General features: G+C 39.8%; 3 protein-coding genes across 3 annotated transcripts; 1 reads left to right on the forward strand and 2 right to left on the reverse strand.

The window, feature by feature from the left end:
- The first annotated feature begins 3,526 nt into the window (after positions 1–3,526).
- On the forward strand, positions 3,527–9,387 carry LOC144635074 (tRNA 2'-phosphotransferase 1-like). Its single transcript, XM_078494152.1, has 8 exons — positions 3,527–3,726; positions 4,255–4,339; positions 4,921–5,087; positions 5,673–5,771; positions 5,913–5,985; positions 7,170–7,226; positions 7,516–7,623; positions 8,894–9,387. Exons 1-8 carry the CDS (start codon positions 3,676–3,678, stop codon positions 8,920–8,922), a joined length of 669 nt encoding a protein of 222 aa, XP_078350278.1. The 5' UTR covers positions 3,527–3,675; the 3' UTR covers positions 8,923–9,387.
- Positions 9,388–9,472: 85 nt separating this feature from the next.
- On the reverse strand, positions 9,473–12,336 carry LOC144635011 (programmed cell death protein 2-like). The gene is made up of 4 exons (XM_078494072.1): positions 11,705–12,336; positions 10,587–10,855; positions 10,090–10,203; positions 9,473–9,655 (listed from the first exon to the last, which is right to left on the reverse strand). Exons 1-4 carry the CDS (start codon positions 12,294–12,296, stop codon positions 9,473–9,475), a joined length of 1,158 nt encoding a protein of 385 aa, XP_078350198.1. The 5' UTR covers positions 12,297–12,336.
- Positions 12,337–13,734: 1,398 nt separating this feature from the next.
- LOC144636899 (uncharacterized) lies at positions 13,735–17,494 on the reverse strand. The gene is made up of 3 exons (XM_078496101.1): positions 17,403–17,494; positions 14,645–14,708; positions 13,735–14,123 (listed from the first exon to the last, which is right to left on the reverse strand). The coding sequence occupies exons 1-3, from the start codon at positions 17,439–17,441 to the stop codon at positions 13,735–13,737; spliced, it is 492 nt and encodes a 163-aa protein (XP_078352227.1). The 5' UTR covers positions 17,442–17,494.
- Positions 17,495–18,855: the final 1,361 nt, after the last annotated feature.

Below are 18,855 nucleotides of genomic sequence, written 5' to 3' on the forward strand. Positions count from 1 at the left end.
TGTGACCCTATTTGGGAAAACCAGGCTTAACGAAAATAGCGTGGTGTTGCATTTCAACGAAGATTGAATGCATTGTCAATGCATTGTAACGCTTGGCAAATGATCCTCAACGCATTTTCAACGTTTCTTGACGAATGCTTTAGACGCAAACAACGATCTAAAATGTTCCAGAATGCTTTAGTAATGCTTTTCAATGTGTGGCAACTTTTCACAACGCTTCGATGAAACATTATAGAAAATGCTTTCATATTAGCTCAACGCAATGGCACTCGTGATTTAGATTACAAAAATTAATATCATTGATCAACTGTTGTGTCTACGTTGTTGTTGCGCATACAAATGTAACGTTATACATCGCCATCTACATTATTTTTACTTTGAAAGTATTTACATTTTTCATTCCTGCAGCATTGCAAAAGATAATGTGCTGTTTAGCAAGTTAAAGTTTTAGCGTACTTTCTTGTACATGATGTTTTGCTTGAAGTACTGTGACGTGGGCTGTCGATAACCAGGTTTTTCGCGAACTGAGTTTTTGAATGGGAGAAACATTTCGAGCTTCATTCAGTAGCCAGGGAACAAATGCCGATATATTATGTACGGCCTAAACACATCACGTTCTTTTAGTTCTGTTCGTAGTCGCCTGAACAATTTCTAACTGACACAGATCTATATTTATATATTATTCCGCTCGAGTTGTTGTCAAGTTTCGATCTCCGTTTGAGCGAGCATACGCAACGGTACATCGCACGATTTCGTGAAAACATTGAAGAAATCTTTGGCTGTTGCATTGTCTCCAAGATCTCTGGTCGGGCCATGACGAATTGAAATTAACCCATTGACATCCGATGCGCCCTCATGCGCCGGGAAACAAAACCCCTCTGAAATTCCAATGCGCCCACATGCGCCCTGTCAGAAATGGCTCGTTTTAATTGGCTGTAGCTTAGAAACAAAATTCCCCTGGGCATAGAAATGCAGTGAAACGTGACATGCATAAATTAAGCTTTCATTTGAGACGAAACTCGCGTTTCTACGTTTACTGTACGATTTTTCACGAATTTTTCAATAAACATCTTAGTTTTAGACATGGCTTCTGAACGTTTTCAATAATTGACGATAGTGCCGTTTCATCTGGTGAAGATGAAGATCTCTTTGCTGGTTTTACTATTGAAGAAATCGGCCAAATCCGACAAGATCGTCAAAGACGTCAAGAACAACATTTGCTTCGCGACATGGACGACCAGATCGAAGAATTTTTCGACCTTCATAATCAACCACAAGAAAGGGGAGGCGATTGCGGATTCCGATGTTGAGCTATATGCTAAAGAAGAAGAAGAAGACGGCGACGAAAGTAGCGATGAAGAAACTGTGCCCGATAATTCGGAAGATGAGCCTCCAAATGCAGTTCAATGGTCGAACAACTTAATGTATACACAAACATACATCTCGCTTACTGATTCTCTCCCTTCTGTATTTAAAAGCTCCACAGGTTTATGTTGTCCTAGATCTAACATTTCAACAGATTATCGGAACTGATAGCAACGTTTCATTGAATGCTTTCACTGCTGGGCGGTTTCATTGAAATGCGTTGTCAATGATTGAAAATGCGTTGCAAATGTTTCTCAACGATTTTCAAATGGTCTTCAACGTTTTTCGTTTCTGTTGGAAAACATTGCCAACGTTTGAAAACGCAATGAAAATGTTATCAAATGCATTCTCAATGTTAGAAAATGCATTAAACTGAAAAAACGGTACAACGATATTTCCATTAAGCCTGGTTTTCCCAAATAGGGTCACATATTTGCATCGCCTTTAACCTGCGATCAGGCATTCTTTTTTCTTTTTACGAAAGCGAGAGGGAAAAAAGAACGCCTGATACATTTATTTAACCGGCCGCCAGCCGCCCCCTAATTTAAATAAACTAATGTGTCGTCGAACTGTCAAACCACTCTTTCTAGTTGGCGGCAAATTCGAGACTCGGATTTCCACAAGGCGTGAAAAACGTCTGGAGAAAAATTGTACATATGTACAGCCTGTATTTAAACTTCGCCGTGTTGAGATAAAAATGCTTTTAGTAGCAAGGTAAAATGGCGCTTGCGAACATATATTTATCAGTTGTACTGGATGCCGTCCCTTTATTTCAGCTTACACACACAAAAAAAGGAATTCACCGACAAGAGCCTAAAGAGCTGTTTAATTTTACGGCAGATAGGATCGGTCGCTTTTGTAAACGTTCCAACATCTCTGGAATATTGTTTTCGAAGAACAACAAAAACATCTTCACGGAACCAAAATTATTACGCATTGTCGCTCACTCTATTTGTTCTGCCTTCAGAGAGTTACACTTGAAATCTGTTAGGGCTTCAGCTAACGTAGAAAAGAACTCGTCCTCGCAGTAAACGTGACTCGTCTTTGCCATTACCAGCTTCCGACCGGAAGTCTCGTTGAAATACGACAACCAATCAGTCCACACCGCTCAATTGAGTATTGTTTCTCGACCAATCAGACAAAAAACCAGAATCTGGTTTTTTTACATGACTTTAGACAAGCAAATGTATCATGCCCTCCTTCCCCCGCAGCAGTAGTAGGGAGGTAGGGTATGATTTCAGGTTACATCGCCTTATATCATTCAGCTGATTTTTCCTATAATACCCAGAAAGACACTCACAGGGGCCTGAAGGCAAAACTGCCATCAACTTACAAGTGTACGCTTATTAAAAAACTTTATAATACAAAAGATCGAACTTCGTTTAAGTAACTAAGTACGACACCGCCGGATATGAAAACCCAAAACCTCTTGTGAAAAAAGGGAACTTGTACCCCCATCTGCTGAAATTAGCTGCGGTGTCGCTGCGGTGCCTTAACTCGGGAGAGAGAGAAACGCGGAAACTAGTTAAAGTAAATACAGACGAACCTCTCCTTAGTGACACCAATATTACGCACAACTTCCTATTACGGAAAGTTTACTTGGTCCGAAAGGGAACTAAATTTGTTTACTGAAACTCTACCTAAGTAGCTAGCGAGCAAGTGCTGACCTGGACTCCACATTCAATTCGTAGGAAGGTACCCATAATCCCCTCGGCGCGCACTCAGACCTCTGGTACATGATGGGATAACGTTTCGCGATGCTACATTGCTGCCAGAAATACCATTTTCAATTACGAAGAAGAAGAAGAAGTGCAGACCCCATTATAGTTAGTAGGAGAAGATTAAGAAGATTACAGCCGTTTTATAACGAGTACTGTTCAACCAGTTTCAAACCAAAAGTGGCCAATCACAGCAAAAACAGATCGTGCAACGAGCCCATCAGTCCATCAGAGCACAGAGCCAAAACATGGAAATTGATATGCGCGTAAACAAAGTCAATATTTATTTTGCCTGTTCCTGATTGGCTGGAACTATTATCATTTTTCTTTCCTTTTTTGACAATGATAATCTAATAAATTAACTATGGCCAGTGTAACGCATCGCGGTGTTGCGTGACGAATAAAATGAGCTGGGAGTCTGGTACCAAGTTTTCATCTTCGAATATAATGGCGGCGGTGATCGTTGCGTGTTGATGGTGCAATAGAATCAGTACTATCTGAATCTTTTCATTAATTGGAAGCAGTGCAGCGATCATTGCTGGCTAGTTGTTATAAAGCTCAGTTTTCTAAATTAAATACTCTTCTAATTGAAATGGGCGATAGAAGAAGTCAGCAAGATGGCGCTAGCGCGCGAAACCCGAAGGTAAGCTCACAAATTTCCTAATTTACACTTTTTCTAGATTTTATTACCCCTGTCCGGTTGCCGGACATCTAGACACTTCATTAGCCACATTTGCCCATTGTGGAGAGAAAAATTCAATTAAGTCTGACTTGATCTATAAAATGTAGTATTTGTCATGCACTTGACACCCGGGGACTTGTCAGACACTGACCGATGGAAGTTCACTGCTGATCAAAGCTACACAGCTAGTAGAAAGGTTGCTGGTAGATCCCACTCTCCCACTTTGGTGAAAAAAAGGCCGAAAAGTAAAAATTCCCCTTGCCCCTTCTTTTTACTGCAGCAAGAAAGGGACCAACTTCATCTTTGCACCCTCCCCCCCCTGCCCCCCCCCCCGTCCTACATTAGGACCCATCATCACTTTGACACCCAAGTGATGGTGGTGCAAATGATGACTGGGTTGTAGGTGTGGGGGGACATGCATGGGTGCATGGGTGGGGTAAGAGTGATGCACCTGGAGCTAATTTACTAGTTGTAATAATTTTTTTCTAGAGGAATCACAATATTCAACTGTCCAAAGCTCTTTCTTATATTCTACGACATGGTGCAGCTAAAGAGGGACTGCAGATGTCACAAGGTAGTACTGTTATGGAAAGAACAAATAAATTTATTTATTTATTTCCTGTTTCACTTAAGCTGCAGGATCAGTTATAAAGTGTGTTATAATTTTGCTGCAAAACAAAAATCCAAAATATTTTACCATGATATATACATAGGTCCCACGGGGGTACTCCGGCTTGTAAATGACGGGGATGATCGAATGGAGGCAAAACTCAGGACCCAAAAAAATCCCTAAGTCTTCCGACATTACCCAAAAAAATCCCTGGACCAAAAATAACCCTGAAAAAAATCCCTTGTCAAATTACCCCTAAATTGCCAGGAGGGGCAAAAACGCTCGAGTTTGATTATTCATCATATTATAAATACGCCAAGGCACCTTAGTTCGTTCTTAATACCTAATAAAAATCCCCTATTTGAATCAAGTCACCCAAAAAAATACTTGCCAAATTTTCCAACCCAAAAAAATCCCGGAATCGAAAATTTCAAACCCCAAAAAATCCTTCGATCATCCCAGTCATTTACAAGTCTGAGTACCCCCCCCCCCCTGGGACATGGGTAATATAAGTTGACAGACCTACATGCTTGTTCTCATCGTAGGTTTTATCTTTGTGGAGGATCTTTTAAAACTACGACAGTTTCAAAGATATTCAGAGGATGACATCAAAAGAGTCGTAGCTGATAATGATAAGAAAAGGTTTGCTCTGAGAAATGATCCAGCAACAGACAGACTGCAAATCAGAGCCAATCAAGGTCACACGATAGAGGTTGGTATACTTGTGAATGGTACTGGGCATGACTAAATCATGCACATGTGAAATGTTGTTTGGGTGGCATGGTGGACCTGGATAAAGTGGGGGTCGTCACAGTCACAAAGTGCCAGGCAGCGAGTTGTGTGATCCATTCTGGTTAGCCTTAAGCACTTTGGTTAGCCTAAATGGCACTCTGGTTAGCGTGAATAGCACGCCAGGTAGCCTAGCAGTAAGCTTAATTAGCTAGCTTGTGGTTAGCCTTTTCATTTGGAGTAAGGATTCATGCCTTTCATGCCTCACCTCAAATGTCGCGCTGCCTTGCCTTGCACCCCTCGCCCATTTTGTGGGACTCTAAAGTTGTCTAAGTTTGATCCCTGTTGAGGGATCATTGCATTGATTGTGTTCTTGAGCAAGCAACTCACTGTACCACTATACCTCTCCTCCCAGGTGTATTTAAAATTAACTAGTAGGTACTGGCAAATTTAATGCTGGGGGTAATCCTGACCAGATACCCCATTTTAGATTTGACCTGAAAAATTTGATACTGTCTTATAGCTTAAGATTATCATTAAAACATTCTTACTCGTAATCATTTACTAGGTAGACGATCTTGATCTGGAACCCATTAGAGACCACTCTGAAGCACCCACTGTCGTGCACGGCACTTATCGTGACTGTTGGCAACCAATAAAAATCCAGGTGGGTACTTGTAGCAAAATAATTAAATATTGATTAAGCTAACTCAGTTCAATAGTAAAAAGTATGCAACTTAAAATAATTAATACTGAGATCTGGCTATTTTTTTTAAGTGTACAATGCCTTAATTGCTCATGTCACCAGGGCTTGTCAAGAATGAGCAGAAACCACATCCATTTTGCACCTGGAGAACCAGGAGAAGAAGGCGTCATCAGTGGTTAGTTTTGTCTGGTAAAAATAACGTACTAAATGAACAGAGACCTCCATTACAAATCAAGGGATCAAAGGTGCCATGCTCATCAGAGCCAGTGCTCAAGTTTCTGTAACATGGAGCCCGGTAGGGGGGGGGGGGGGGGGCACCCGGTATATTTTTGGGTGGGGGTGTGCCACTGGGAATTGGAAGCCCTTACCCTATACCAGACCATGTTCAGCTGATTTTTGCAACCCTATACTAGACTAGACACTGAAAATCCCTACCCTATCCCAGACTTGCATTTTGTTAGAACTGTATCATTATCAGTGTTTTAATGGAAAACCATCTGTGAACAACAATACCGCGATGATTTTATTTACGTTTAGGAAAGCCTCTCTCTCTTCCGAGTTTCTGGACTATATTTGTCATACCGTCGATCGGTTTCCCGGCAAATGCTACCCTTTTCTAGACCAAAACTCTCTGATTTCTATACCCTATCCCAGACTAAACTGCTTGAAAACCATACCCTTCACAGCGGCACATACCTATATAGCTCATGTATGGGAGTGCCCCCCCGGGACATAAATTGAATATATAAGGTTACTGTTTCTAAGAACTCCCCTAGACTAGTTGGGATGCTGGTTCATTACAGGTTTACCAGAATTTTGTCCAGTTGCCCCCATCATTTCAATGGTACACATTAAATAATTATTTTTTATAGTCCTGGGTGAAGAGAGGCACTGTGAGAGCTGAGCTGATCCCATTTGTCTGTTTTGTAGAGACTATAGCGAAGCAAGCCATGCATGGCCTTTCCTGCGCAGGCGCTCCTTTCCCCCCAGGCCACACTTGGCTCGCTTTGCTTGCAGATTTCTTTTTTCACCCGGCCCCACTTGGGAGCCTGTTTGGCTACCTCTTATCATTATTTTACTTTTAAAATTATTTTATTTCATTTTGCTTCAATCTCAGTAGACTAAGGAAAAAAGAGAGGCGGCTATTCATAGTCAAACCTGTGCTAATGCATAAACACAATGCAGTTATCCCAGTCAGGCATGAGTTCAGTGCACTGACTACTCTAGGCCACCATTTTTTCCCACATTAAATTACTGTGTCGCAAAAACAACTGAAGATAATTTCCAATAAAAACGATAATCTCTCAAATGTTTGTAGCAAACGTTTATGTTATTTCTTTAATTTTGTTTTCCATTCAGGCATGAGATCCAGCTGTGAAATTCTGGTGTTTATTAATCTCAGAAAGGCACTAGGTGGTAAGTCAGTTAAAAATTAAATTTATATTATGAATTCACAAGAGCGTAATTTTTCTCCAATAACTGTATTTAACTTGTCAGATAAAATCCACCTCTCGTGCAGTGCGTGGCCATGTTAAAGGGGTAAACTCTTATTAATGAATAAAAATATGGCTTTGTGTTTGTGAACTTTTTGGTTGGTCAAAAGAAAGTGACTGTACGTGTAATGAATTATAAAAATGCAGGTAATCGTAGAATCTATAAAATGAATTAAGTCCTTCAACTATTTGGCTTTTTCTTTTCACAACAGATGGCTTCAAGTTTTACAGATCATCCAACAATGTGATTCTTTGTCCTGGAAATGAACAAGGATTTCTTCCACCTGAATATTTTGAAAGAGTTGTACAGACAAGACCCAGTAATTATAACAACAACTTACAGACATATTTAATTACAAAAACTAATTAATTGCATGTGACTATTATAGCACTCATTTTCTGTATCTCGCTTAGCAGTGTAATCTGTGTAGATACTGTACATGTAATGGAGTGCGTACTGCAGTCAACAACAATAGAACAAACAGCAACAATGTCCCTTTAAGCCCCTAAAGCAGTAGCAACTGAGCTACACTAGAGGAGAAGCCATGAGCCAAGCGGCCCACACTGCCGGAGCTTATCCCAGTTTCCGTAGCATTAAGCGGCTAGGAATACCGTATTTTCTCAAATAAACGCCGGGGGCGTTTATTTAAAACTCGGCCTCAGAGACCCGGCGTTTATTTGAAGCCGGCGTTAAATCGGGGTCCGGCGTTTATTTATGAAGCGCGATTTCCACCCAGAAAGCACAATTTTTGACAAGGCTAAAACAACTGATAAACAAACGCTGGAGGGATCCTCGCGATTTTAGCGACAGGGAGCACTACAACAAAAGAAATAGAGTGCGTCAGTCATAACAAAAAGAGCATGCCGGAACATTGACTAACATTACTATATTTTCAATTTTGTGTTGTTGTACGTCATAAACCGCAGTTAATGTTACGCCAGACTTATTCGTTAAGCATTTATTAAAATAACAAAAGCCGTATACCATATAGTACGTGTCATATCAGTGCCTTTCTAGTGAATATCTTCACTTATTGGATCGACTCAAATAAACGCCGGGACCTCGATTAAACGCCGGGACCCCGAATAATCGCCGGGGGCGTTTATTTAAAACTTGGCCTCAGAAACCCGGCGTTTATTTGAAGCCGGCGTTTAATCGGGGTCCGGCGTTTAATCGAGAAAATACGGTATTATTTTCTACTCCCCCCTGAATGGGATGCTAGTCCATTGCAGGGTTCCACCCCAGCATTATGTCGCCGGTACCCATTTATACACCTGGGTGGAGAGAGGCACTATGAGAGTAAAGTGTCTTGCCCAAGAACACAACACAAGCGACCCTGGCCGGGGCTCGAACTCGGACCGCTCAATCCGGAGTCTGGTGCACTAACCATTAGGCCACAGCGCCTCCCATGAGCTACACTAGAGAACCAGTAGAATTACAAGCCTACAAGAACTGCTGAACTACCGCATGTCACTTCTGCTATGCTACTTCACCCTACAGCCTTGCTGTGCACATTCCGTCAATCAACACATTTTAATTATTCCGAAAGCTAAATGTAGCCAATAAGACTTCTTTATTGTTATTTTCAGGGAAAGAATTGATTTTTCCTGCCACCTGATGTTAATTACTGAAGTGACAAGTGGCCAAATTATTTTGTTGTTGTTTTTTCATTGTTCATTAAAATAATAATATTTTAAGATTTTTTATAACATATTTAAAAGTGAGAGGTACACTTGTCCACAATATAAAATAAAACTTGTAATTAGTAATAATTTTATTGCAAGTACTTTAAAATAATTTATATTATGGAAGCCAAATATTGATGATATGGTACCAACTGGACATCTGTTACACACACTGTGCTTCGATCAACACTGTGCCTCCAGTCAAAGCTGACAATGAAACAGCAGCCATAAAAAATTATTTTCAATTGTTTTCTTTTTATTCTATTGCAAGCATCTTTCAGTAGAGCTCTGGCTACTGCTTGAGTGTAATTCACTTGGGCTGGTTTTTGCCAAAAAATAATATCCTCATGAGTGAAAAATAATTATCTTTAGCACTCTATTAGACATTTTGCATAATTATGACAAATATAGGACAAATTAAATACTATGTAGTACAAAACAGTACAACAAAATTAAAAGAACAGTCAATACAATTTGAAATCCTTAAGTTGCCAGGGCAGTACTTGGGATCCCAGTGTCAGCAAAGTTTTGTTTCCAAAGAAACTCAGTTAGATATGAAGTACCGTCACCACAATTCTGTGAACAAGTGTAAACAACTAATGTTCCCCAGTCGATACTGTCCTCAAGGCTGTCCACTTGTAAGTGATTAAGCAGCTGTGGCATAACCTAAGCCAGAGAAAAGTTATATAATTATTATCTGACTGCTTCATGGAGTAAAAAAATTAATCATAAATTTAAGAAAAAATAAATTAAGTTATTGCTAACAAAAGTCACTTATTAATAATTAGATGGTTCGCACTTATTGTTTTGGCAAACATTTTTATTCATTGCTGACAATTTTGTCCGTACAATTTGTACAGGCTGAGCAAAACACAGCCATGATGTTAATGCTGTAAAAAATGTTGTTAGAAGCACAGACTGAAGAAGGGTAAATTATCTCAATTCACCATTCATTTGGCCTTACATATTAGTGCCGCAATGCAGCTCACAACGGTTTATGATCAAACTATCTCAACAAACCAAACTCAGGTTTAAAAAGATTGTAATATTGCAGCACATTATCAATTTTGAGTTTGTATTTGTACTTTTTTTTTCATTACCTGAAATTCAAACACCCTGTCAGACCCACATTCACATTGTGGAATATCTCCATCATTAGGTTTGCCTTCATCAGAAACCCACAGAGGCTCTCCATTTTGGTGATAGCGTAACACCTGCCAAAATGTAAAACAAATTTAATGTTGCATAAAATTATTAATAACATTTTGGTTACTGGCCCATTAAAGAATAGGGATAAGGAATTTTAAAAGTCAAGTAACTCATAGGAAAACACAGTTCTCAAAACTATTTTTATTATCTTTTTGGGTATTTTAAAACTCTCTACAGGTGTGGGAATGTTTTTATCTTTTGACATTTTTTTTATTATTATCAATATTTAGAGATAATAATTAAATATACAAACAAAAGGAAGAAAAAGGGGGGGGGGGGGGAAACCAGAGGGCAACTGCCATCTGGAGTTCTGTCGGCTACTTGATTACTGGAGGTGGGGAAAAATAATTAATGTTGTGTTCTCACATTGTTTGACTGTTTCACAAACCTGTTTTGGTTCTCTTGCAACTCTCTTCTTGAATTTTCTAAACTGTTTGTCAGCTAGTAAAGCTTCTTTTCCCAGAGTAGTCAGAGATTCAAGTTCTCTGTCACTATCTGCATCACTGAGAAGCTCATTTGATTTCACAAACTGTTTGTATTCATCTAATCTTTCTTTTTCACTCTTGTCATGCACAGCACTCTCATCTGGCTCTGTCTCAATCACTAGCTCGTATTCTGGAAACAGAACTTTGCTATTGTTCTTGCATGAAGAATGACCTGAGAAATAAAAACAACGATATTTACATGTAACATTAAATTTTTGTTTAAAAAATCTTCAACCTGTTTGGTGGTAAACGTAACATCAGACGGGGAATTAACGGCCTCAAAACCCCATAAAATCATAAAAGAGCACCAAACGATAAACGTTAAGTACCAGTAAACTTTATTTATCTGGCTTACAGTAGATCAAAGTTTGCAATCGAAAGATGCAAAATTCAGTATTTTATGGAGCATTTCTCACATCAGTTGACTCAAGCCAAGGTCAATCGTTTCAGTGAAGGTATGAGATCAAATAGCACATACCGTGACGCTTACATCACACAGCCTCAAAAACAGAGGATTGTCTGCCTGTGATACTAACTCTTTTCAGTCTAGCTAAAAGTGGACAGTCATGGAGCTGGTTGTTCAGTGGATTTTGCCTTTCTCCCTTTGTGCCTCTACAAAGCAGAGTGTTACAAGCAAAGTTCCTTTGTTGGGAGAAGTGCGAAGTCCTAGGGAACAGGGAAAGTCCCTGACAACAGGGGACCTCTCCCTGTTCCTTGATCCATTCCATGCCCCCGCCCCCTTTATGACTCACATCTGATAGGATCAATGGAATATTTTTTTCACAACATCCAACAAAAATAATTATAGTGGAGAGGGAAGTAATTTCAAAGGGTTACAACAAGAGAGTAGGACTCTTAGAAATAAGTTGGGGGAGGGGGGGTTCGGATCACAAATGAATGCCCCTTGTGAGTTGACTGGACCTAACTAGCTTATTTTCTTGTGATTAATTTTGAGATAAATGTAAACGACTGTAAGGTCAGGATAACCTTGATACTTCTAAAAAGTAATCTCTCAAATCACCTTCCAACGGCTGATCTTGACCGCCTTCAGCACACGCTAATTTAGAACACAAGTTTTTATGTCCAGACTTCCAATCCACTGTTTGATGTTCACGACAACAATACTGAGCCACGTGGCATTTTGAACACTTCTTGTCTCCTTTGCAACCGCACACATCACACAAGCTCACCCAAGCTTTGGGTTTAAACTCCTCCGCCACGGATTCCATCGAAAGCTCGTTGATCTCGTCCAAATCAGGCGGCGGATGATAACTGTAGAACTTATTATCGCGTGTTAACTGATTTCTTAGGACGAGAAAGCAATCGCTACGATTTTCGGAGTGGCATTTCCCATCTTTGCAGCAAAGTACGAAAATCGTGCGATGAAAACTTCGATCGTCTGACAACGGCGCATACACTTGCAACAGAAACACCATTGGTTTTTGGCAGTTCTTGCAGAGCATGCGGTTGGAATCAGGCAGATCTTGTAAGTTTAACCACGCTGGTTTTCCACCGATTTTACTCGGAAAGAAGGCGCTCGTCATTTGTAGTTTTCGGACTGCATCATCGCCGATTTCTTCAGCAAAACCTAATTCTACTTCTTTGGCCGCCATGTTGGTTCACGAACTCTACCGCTGGGATAAGAAACTACAGGCTCATTTCAGTAAGGAAACCTTGTTCCCAGGGTTACTCTATATTGTGGAAGTAATCGCTATAAGCGATAAGAGGGTGGTAAAGGGGTTTTTCGTGAAACATGAAATGGCCATTTTATTTTTTCGTGAAACGTGATCGGAGAAACAGGAGTTTATATCAAGTTTGGGTTCAGGTTATAAGATGAATTTTGTAAGCCCGCCGTGTGTGCAGACTAGACGTCTCCTGCTTTTTGCTTCACGCGGAAAAATTAATAGGAGACGTCTGTAGGCAGGCTGGAAATTCCGTTTCAAATCTCGGCACATCCCCCCCAGTTATCCTACCACACCAAAGCAATCAGAGCCAAAAGTATGGCCGCTATAAACTGCGTGGCATAATGCATAAAAACAAATATCTGGGAGCGATTACGAATTTAAACTAATTTTGCACTGATATACAGCGTTTTTTTTTTTGGTTTACATGGCGTAGACGTTTACACTTGTGGATATGTTGATATTTTACCGTAAAGTTCCGATGGTAACGACCCCCTGGAATTCCAAAGGCAATATACTTACTCTTTCAGTGAAATAATGGAAATTGTTCAATCCAACAAGATTCTCAGCTCTCAACTTGTACATTAAAAACAAGATTTTAAGATTGGTCGGCCATCATTTGGTACACGTTTTAGTTAGCCAAAAGTAGCTACCGAAACTAGTGATAGAAAAAGACTGTTGTATTGGAATTATTAGGGGTCCTTACTTTAGGAACTTCACGGAAGTGTCTAGGAGAGCCCTAAATTAATAGGAATTTCGTTGTGATTTACATTCAGTTCGTCTACTGTGCTTCGATATCAACTAGATTATTTTTCTGTGAAACAAAAGGTGCCTTTGTGAAGAGAACAAACACAAAAATGGTATACCAAAAGTACGAATATTTGGTGTCCTCTCCACCTTTTCTTTAAGGTATGAGATAGAAATTAGATGACTGTGTTTATATTAAGCGTACGGTTAAGATTATAATGTACAGCTGAAAGCGAAAGAATAAGAGAACTTCCTTCGATTCTTAATCCACGCAATCACCTTGTCAATCCCCGGGTTCGCATCCAGTCCTTCTCTTTTACACTTCTGTTCCTTAACTTTATTTTCATGTGGTCGTTCTTGCTCAAGCATGTTTCCTCGCCCGCAACTTCTCTTTTCTCGATCCTATTTCAATCGTCTCCCTCCGTTTTTTCACTTTCCCTTTTTGTCTTACTTCTACTTTTCGTATCGTCTTGTTTCCTTTTCTCTTGCGTACTTTTCCGGTCTCCTCTGTTTCTTCTTTCCTCTTCATGCCCCTATCCTCCCTCTGCCCTCCTCTCCTCTCCCCTCCTCTTTTGTCCTCTAACTCCTCCCCTTTCTCTATCTTCCGCTCCCTTTCTCACTCCTACCCTTCCTCTTCCCCCTCTTCAGCATCTTCATTCCCATCTCCATCATCTTGCTCCTCTTCTTCATCATTTTCTTCCTCTTCATTCATCTCTTCGTCATCTCCCTCTTCCCCTTCCTCTTGCTCCTCTCCCTCCTGTTCCTGGTCTTCTTCATCGTTAACTTCCTCCTCCTCTTCCTCTCCTCCATCTCTTCCCTCGCGAATGTCTGCCTCTTCATTTTCATGTTCGCAGTCGGTGTCATCTTTATCCTCCACATCAGACTCTTCTGTTTCTTCCTTCCTTAATCTAGTTGAATTTCTTTTCCTGGACCGTTGTGATCGCTGTTTCCCTTTTCTACCACCAGGCTTGCTGCTTTGTCGCTGAACTTTTTGTAAAGTTGTCCCACCTTCTAAAGAAATTAGGAATTTTATTATTAGAAAATGTCAAGAGTTAATGAAGCAGCTTGGTTTATTTCTACTTCCCCGGATTGGATGCTAGGCGATCGTTGGTTCCCCTGCCACCCACCCCAGTTCCCGCATCATTTTGTCAGGTTCAGCTCAGTTGGTGGAGCGTCTGGTGGAGCACTAAGGCCGTGTTCACACTTAGTGCCCGAGCACCGGTACCTGGGCACCGGCAAAAATTAGCGTCGCGTTCACACACAGAAAACCTAAGTACCCAAGTACCATTTAGTGCCCGAGTACAAGGTAGAGGCGTGGGCAATTAAAAAAAATAGAATGTTGGCATTAGTGCCTAGCGGGAATCGTACTCGGGAACTGTGCCCAGGCACCAAGTGTGAACACAGCCTAAGTTTAAATTGCGTACACACATAACTGCAATGATCTTTCATGCTCTAAATCTTTCACCCGCAATTTAAAAATATGACATTTCGTATATTTACTTTCATATTTCATTCAGTTATAAATAGATTACCTGTAGTGCTTGTGACTTCAGCTTTATTCACCGAGATTTGCACTATCCCAATGCCGGGAATAGCCTACAACAACAACAACAACAGTGGCAGCAAAAAAGCTGTAATATAGTATTAAAATGGTTTGAACATAGGAGTATCAGTACGTCGTATAGGGTGATTGCCGGGTGAGAGTAGTTCTGAGAAGAACTGTTGTTGGTGACTGACGTTTCGTAAACCTGAGCGGAAGTCATCTTCAGAGTCAAGTAAACGTTGTTGTCAAGCGATGACATCAGCAGTTCTTCTCAGAACTACTCTCATAGGCGTACGAGGCGGGGGGGGCGAGGGGGCTGCAGCCCCCCCAGTGCCGAAAATTTTCGGGCAAAATGCTTAGAATTCGGGCAACATGCCTAGAGAAAAAATAGAAAATAAGCCGAAAAATCTCAACATTACGTTCAAAACGAATTACATCAACAGAAAAAGTATTGGAAATATAACGAAGTTTGTGGTTCAAAAGTCCAAATTTCTCATTCATCTGCTTTCGTTTCTTCTCGCAAATTGCTATAATCATGTTCGATTTTTCTCGCAAATTCTGCGTAGCCCTTCAGTCTGATTCAGTTGCAATCAGCTTTTCCATAGCTTGAGCGTTTGCGCACGGTGGCTCCAGTGTGATGAAGCTAATGCTTTTGTCTCAAATGTTAAGTTCTCAGGCCTAGGTCAAAATGTTCAACGAAATGTTTTAACCCATTCATCCCTGAATTTTTCACACGCTTTTGTATAACTTTCAAGTTGGGGAAAAACAATGTTAATTGGCTCCCCAAAAGTACTTTAATTTTTGCTGAACTAGAGTGAATAAATAAAATATTTCCGCAGAAAAATGATTCAGTGCACTGACACCTTCGAGCAACGCCACGAAATTAATTAAAGAACTATCGTTTCCTTTAAGAAAGCAGGTAAGGTTTGTACACAACTATTTCAATGCACGTTTTGTTGTCCATTTTATATGCCTCTTTATTCAGCTTTCAACCCATGCCATTTTTTTTTTCGGGCAATAAGGTCTCCGCCCCCCCAGGTCCGAAGGTGCCCGTACGCCTATGACTACTCTTACCCGGACGATCACACTATGCGACCAAAAAGAGCTGTGTTTGCTTTGTTGGACCACAACACTTTCAGGAAAACACTCTGTGTAATTGTGAAACATAATCGACACATAAAGGCAGTAACGTAACACGGAAAAAACTCTCAGAAGCTCGTTTGAATGTGTACGTGCATCGAATAATGAATTGGAATTTGGAAGTGTTGGTTTTTATGGAGGGAGGAAAACCGAAGAACCAGGAGAAAAACCCTCGGAGCAAGGACGAGAACCAACAACAAACTCAATATTGGCTGTAGGCAAGCGTCAGTGCTTGAAAAAAAGAGAAATTTCGTCCACGATTGCCATGGAAACTAAATGTTATTTTAAGTTATTACGCAAATGTCGGTAGCAACCTATTTTGTGATTATGTTGTGATTATCGCACTTAATAACAGAAACATTAATTAAAACTCTGCTATAACTGATGTGAAAAAGCAATGATGTTAGTTATTACTTACCGAGTCACATGACTTTTTGAGTACAGAAAAGAATTTGATGTTGTTTAAAAAGCCGTGATTAAAATATTTAATGTTACCGCTAATATTTTTCAGATTAAATTCGATGTTTGACTGAGCTTTTTATGCGAGATTAAATGTCACGGCGGTAAGTGTTGTAAATACAGCTGTGAAAAAACAAATGGGCTATATAAAGACTTCCAGAAAAGCTAGAATTGTCCATGTCGAAGTCTGCGGCAGTAGATTGAACGAAATGTACTAATTTTCACGGCCAGTGGCCCCTATGTGATAAGTTGTGCTTGTTGCAAACTAGCCTTTAGCCTATTGAAATGCGGTTCAAACTGGCTGAGAAATCCCAAAACTACCTTTAGTTAAAAATATGTGCACTTTGACTTCAGTGCAGTTTTGGAAAACCGATCCTGGCAACGCTTTATTGATTGTCTAAAAGTATATAAACAAACGTTAGAGCCTTTTAATTTGCCGTTTTTTTTAAATATGGTTAATTGATTAGAAACTGTTTTAGCTCACTCACACGTTTTCCCTCGCTTCTTGACTTATCCTTACTTCTAGCCTTTTCATCAGATGTTCGTAATCAGTAAGTTACTAAATAAAATAGAGTTTTTTGGGATTTTTCCAACTGCACCCCGCTGTATTACCTAGTTCTTCTCCGCTTCACCTTGGAGACGAAAAACTTAAAAGCTGAATCATAGCTTAACTATATCATTTTAAAACACTTACCCTTCGTTCATGGCGCAGCAACGTTTGCTATCTTTCGAGCACCTTTTCATGTAGTTAACCCAATCCACTACTGAGCACCCGGTTCAAGTAAAATTTTATTCACTGTTTTTTTTCTTTTTTTCTTTTTTTTCAAATCACCTTTAGTGGTTGACAACGGTTAAAATCGACCTGCTCCGTAAACGGATTTGATCTTAATAACATACAACAAAAACTGAACACGTTGCCATTAACTAAACAGGATATGCGTATATAAAATGCTGCTTAGCTATAAACGCCGGTTTCAGTGTAAGTAATTTTCTACTTTGTGCTCTCGACAGTCTCAAGAGCGCTTTGTCTGCGCGCGTCTGAAAAATGTTACTTCGAAGTGGCGCGCAAAACTGGCTGTTCGCTAGAAGGGGAACGTTTTTCTGACCCGTATGGTAAAATAAAGAAAGTGGTTCATTTTTCTTCATACCTTATTGCATAACACTCCTGTTGAAGATACGCAGCCCATGTTTAGTTGTAAAGATGTCAATTGGAAATGATTTTTTTTAGACACTTCGATCGGAAAACAGGTAGACCAGCAGGAGTTCGTAGTACTTAAATATGACTTCTTTATTAAATAAATCGAGTTTTCTAATTGGCTATTAAAATAAACAATTTGTTACTGCCATTGCTTATGCGCATAACTGATTTTTAGGTTTTTTTAAAATACCTTGTCAAAAATACTCGTTCAGGCGATTTTGCCATGAATAAAATTCCTTTTTTATTATTTAAACCAAAGCACGTCTCAAAGGTCGTGAAAAGTAAAAGTCGTAGAAAGATTGGAACGTGAGACGATTGGTAATCGGTTATTCATGACCTATTAATTATTAACTTAAAAGAATCTGTTAACAATTACAAAACGTGTTTCAAATTTATTGTGTATTAACTCCACCTTGATTTAAAGACATTTTGTAACCGCATACCCTAGCAACGCTGATAGCAACAATTGTTTACGGTCGATAAAGTACTCACAAAATGAAACTCAAGGAAACGCCTTACTATCCCATACAACGAAAAATCTGCATAAGTAAAAACAAGCTGCTATGGGTGAAAGCAAACACGTATAAAGAAAATTTCTTGGTTGAAAAATTCAGGTCTCAAAGCGGTTTAGGCCTCCGGGGCCAAAAACGGCGAGCTCCAGGGCTTTGAATTCATTCCTAAATGCTGTCGTTAAGTTTCCTCTCGATCGCTACAATATTACACAACGTTAATTGTTGAACAGCGACAATGGGATTGCATATTTACTGCTGTCCAACTGCAGCAAATTTATAAAGAAAAATGTGTTATTTGCATGTTGGTGAGTCCATAACTAACGTATCACATTAATTCCCCGCAATTCTAATTTGCGCAATAACCAACATGATCTAACATTACTTTTTTTTTCAAAAAACGTGAGCTGTTAGTGTTTTTCTCACCCCCACCACTCCCACTGTCTTCCATTCTTTGACCAAACTTATCATTGTACCGAAAATTGTCTTTTATTAACGTTAATTTTTTGACCAAATTACTGAAAATTATTTACAGCAAGGCGCCCAAATGTGTGACCACTTTTAATTTATTCACATTCTTTCGTGCAGATTTAATCCAATCAAAAGCCGTGGATCGCTTGCAGTTGACTTCTGATTGGATTAAATCTGCGCGTAAGAATGTGAATAAATTAAAAGTGGTCACACATTTGGGCGCCTTGCTGTTGTGAAACGTCATCGCTTCCTCTGAATGCATTGCGTGCCATTTATTCGTATTTTAAGGGACGATTTGTAAAGAATGGCTTCCCGCTGCAAATGGCTTTCAACCGAATGATACGCATAGTGACAAAAATCGTCTTCCGTTTTTTTTTACAAACACAGACAAAAGAGCAAAATTTACCGATATTTCGGGGTTAT

The sequence above is a fragment of the Oculina patagonica genome, chromosome 13 (genome assembly GCF_052425735.1).
Source record: "Oculina patagonica isolate OP01 chromosome 13, crgOcupat, whole genome shotgun sequence".
Taxonomy (NCBI): Eukaryota; Metazoa; Cnidaria; class Anthozoa; order Scleractinia; family Oculinidae; genus Oculina; species Oculina patagonica.

Bases quoted from the DNA above. Each gene is read 5' to 3' on its own strand.
- LOC144636899 (XM_078496101.1), bottom strand. From the start codon at position 17,441: ATGGGCTGCGTATCTTCAACAGGAGTGTTATGCAATAAG. The intron at 14,709-17,402 runs GTATGAAGAAAA...TTGTTGTTGTAG, and splicing joins CAGGAGTGTTATGCAATAAG to GCTATTCCCGGCATTGGGAT. The intron at 14,124-14,644 runs GTAATCTATTTA...TAATTTCTTTAG, and splicing joins TGAAGTCACAAGCACTACAG to AAGGTGGGACAACTTTACAA.
- LOC144635074 (XM_078494152.1), top strand. From the start codon at position 3,676: ATGGGCGATAGAAGAAGTCAGCAAGATGGCGCTAGCGCGCGAAACCCG. The intron at 3,727-4,254 runs GTAAGCTCACAA...ATTTTTTTCTAG, and splicing joins CTAGCGCGCGAAACCCGAAG to AGGAATCACAATATTCAACT. The intron at 7,624-8,893 runs GTAATTATAACA...TGTTATTTTCAG, and splicing joins AGTTGTACAGACAAGACCCA to GGAAAGAATTGATTTTTCCT.
- LOC144635011 (XM_078494072.1), bottom strand. From the start codon at position 12,296: ATGGCGGCCAAAGAAGTAGAATTAGGTTTTGCTGAAGAAATCGGCGAT. The intron at 10,856-11,704 runs GTGATTTGAGAG...TTTATTTCTCAG, and splicing joins TCAAGATCAGCCGTTGGAAG to GTCATTCTTCATGCAAGAAC. The intron at 9,656-10,089 runs GTAATGAAAAAA...TCTCTGGCTTAG, and splicing joins ACAGGGTGTTTGAATTTCAG to GTTATGCCACAGCTGCTTAA.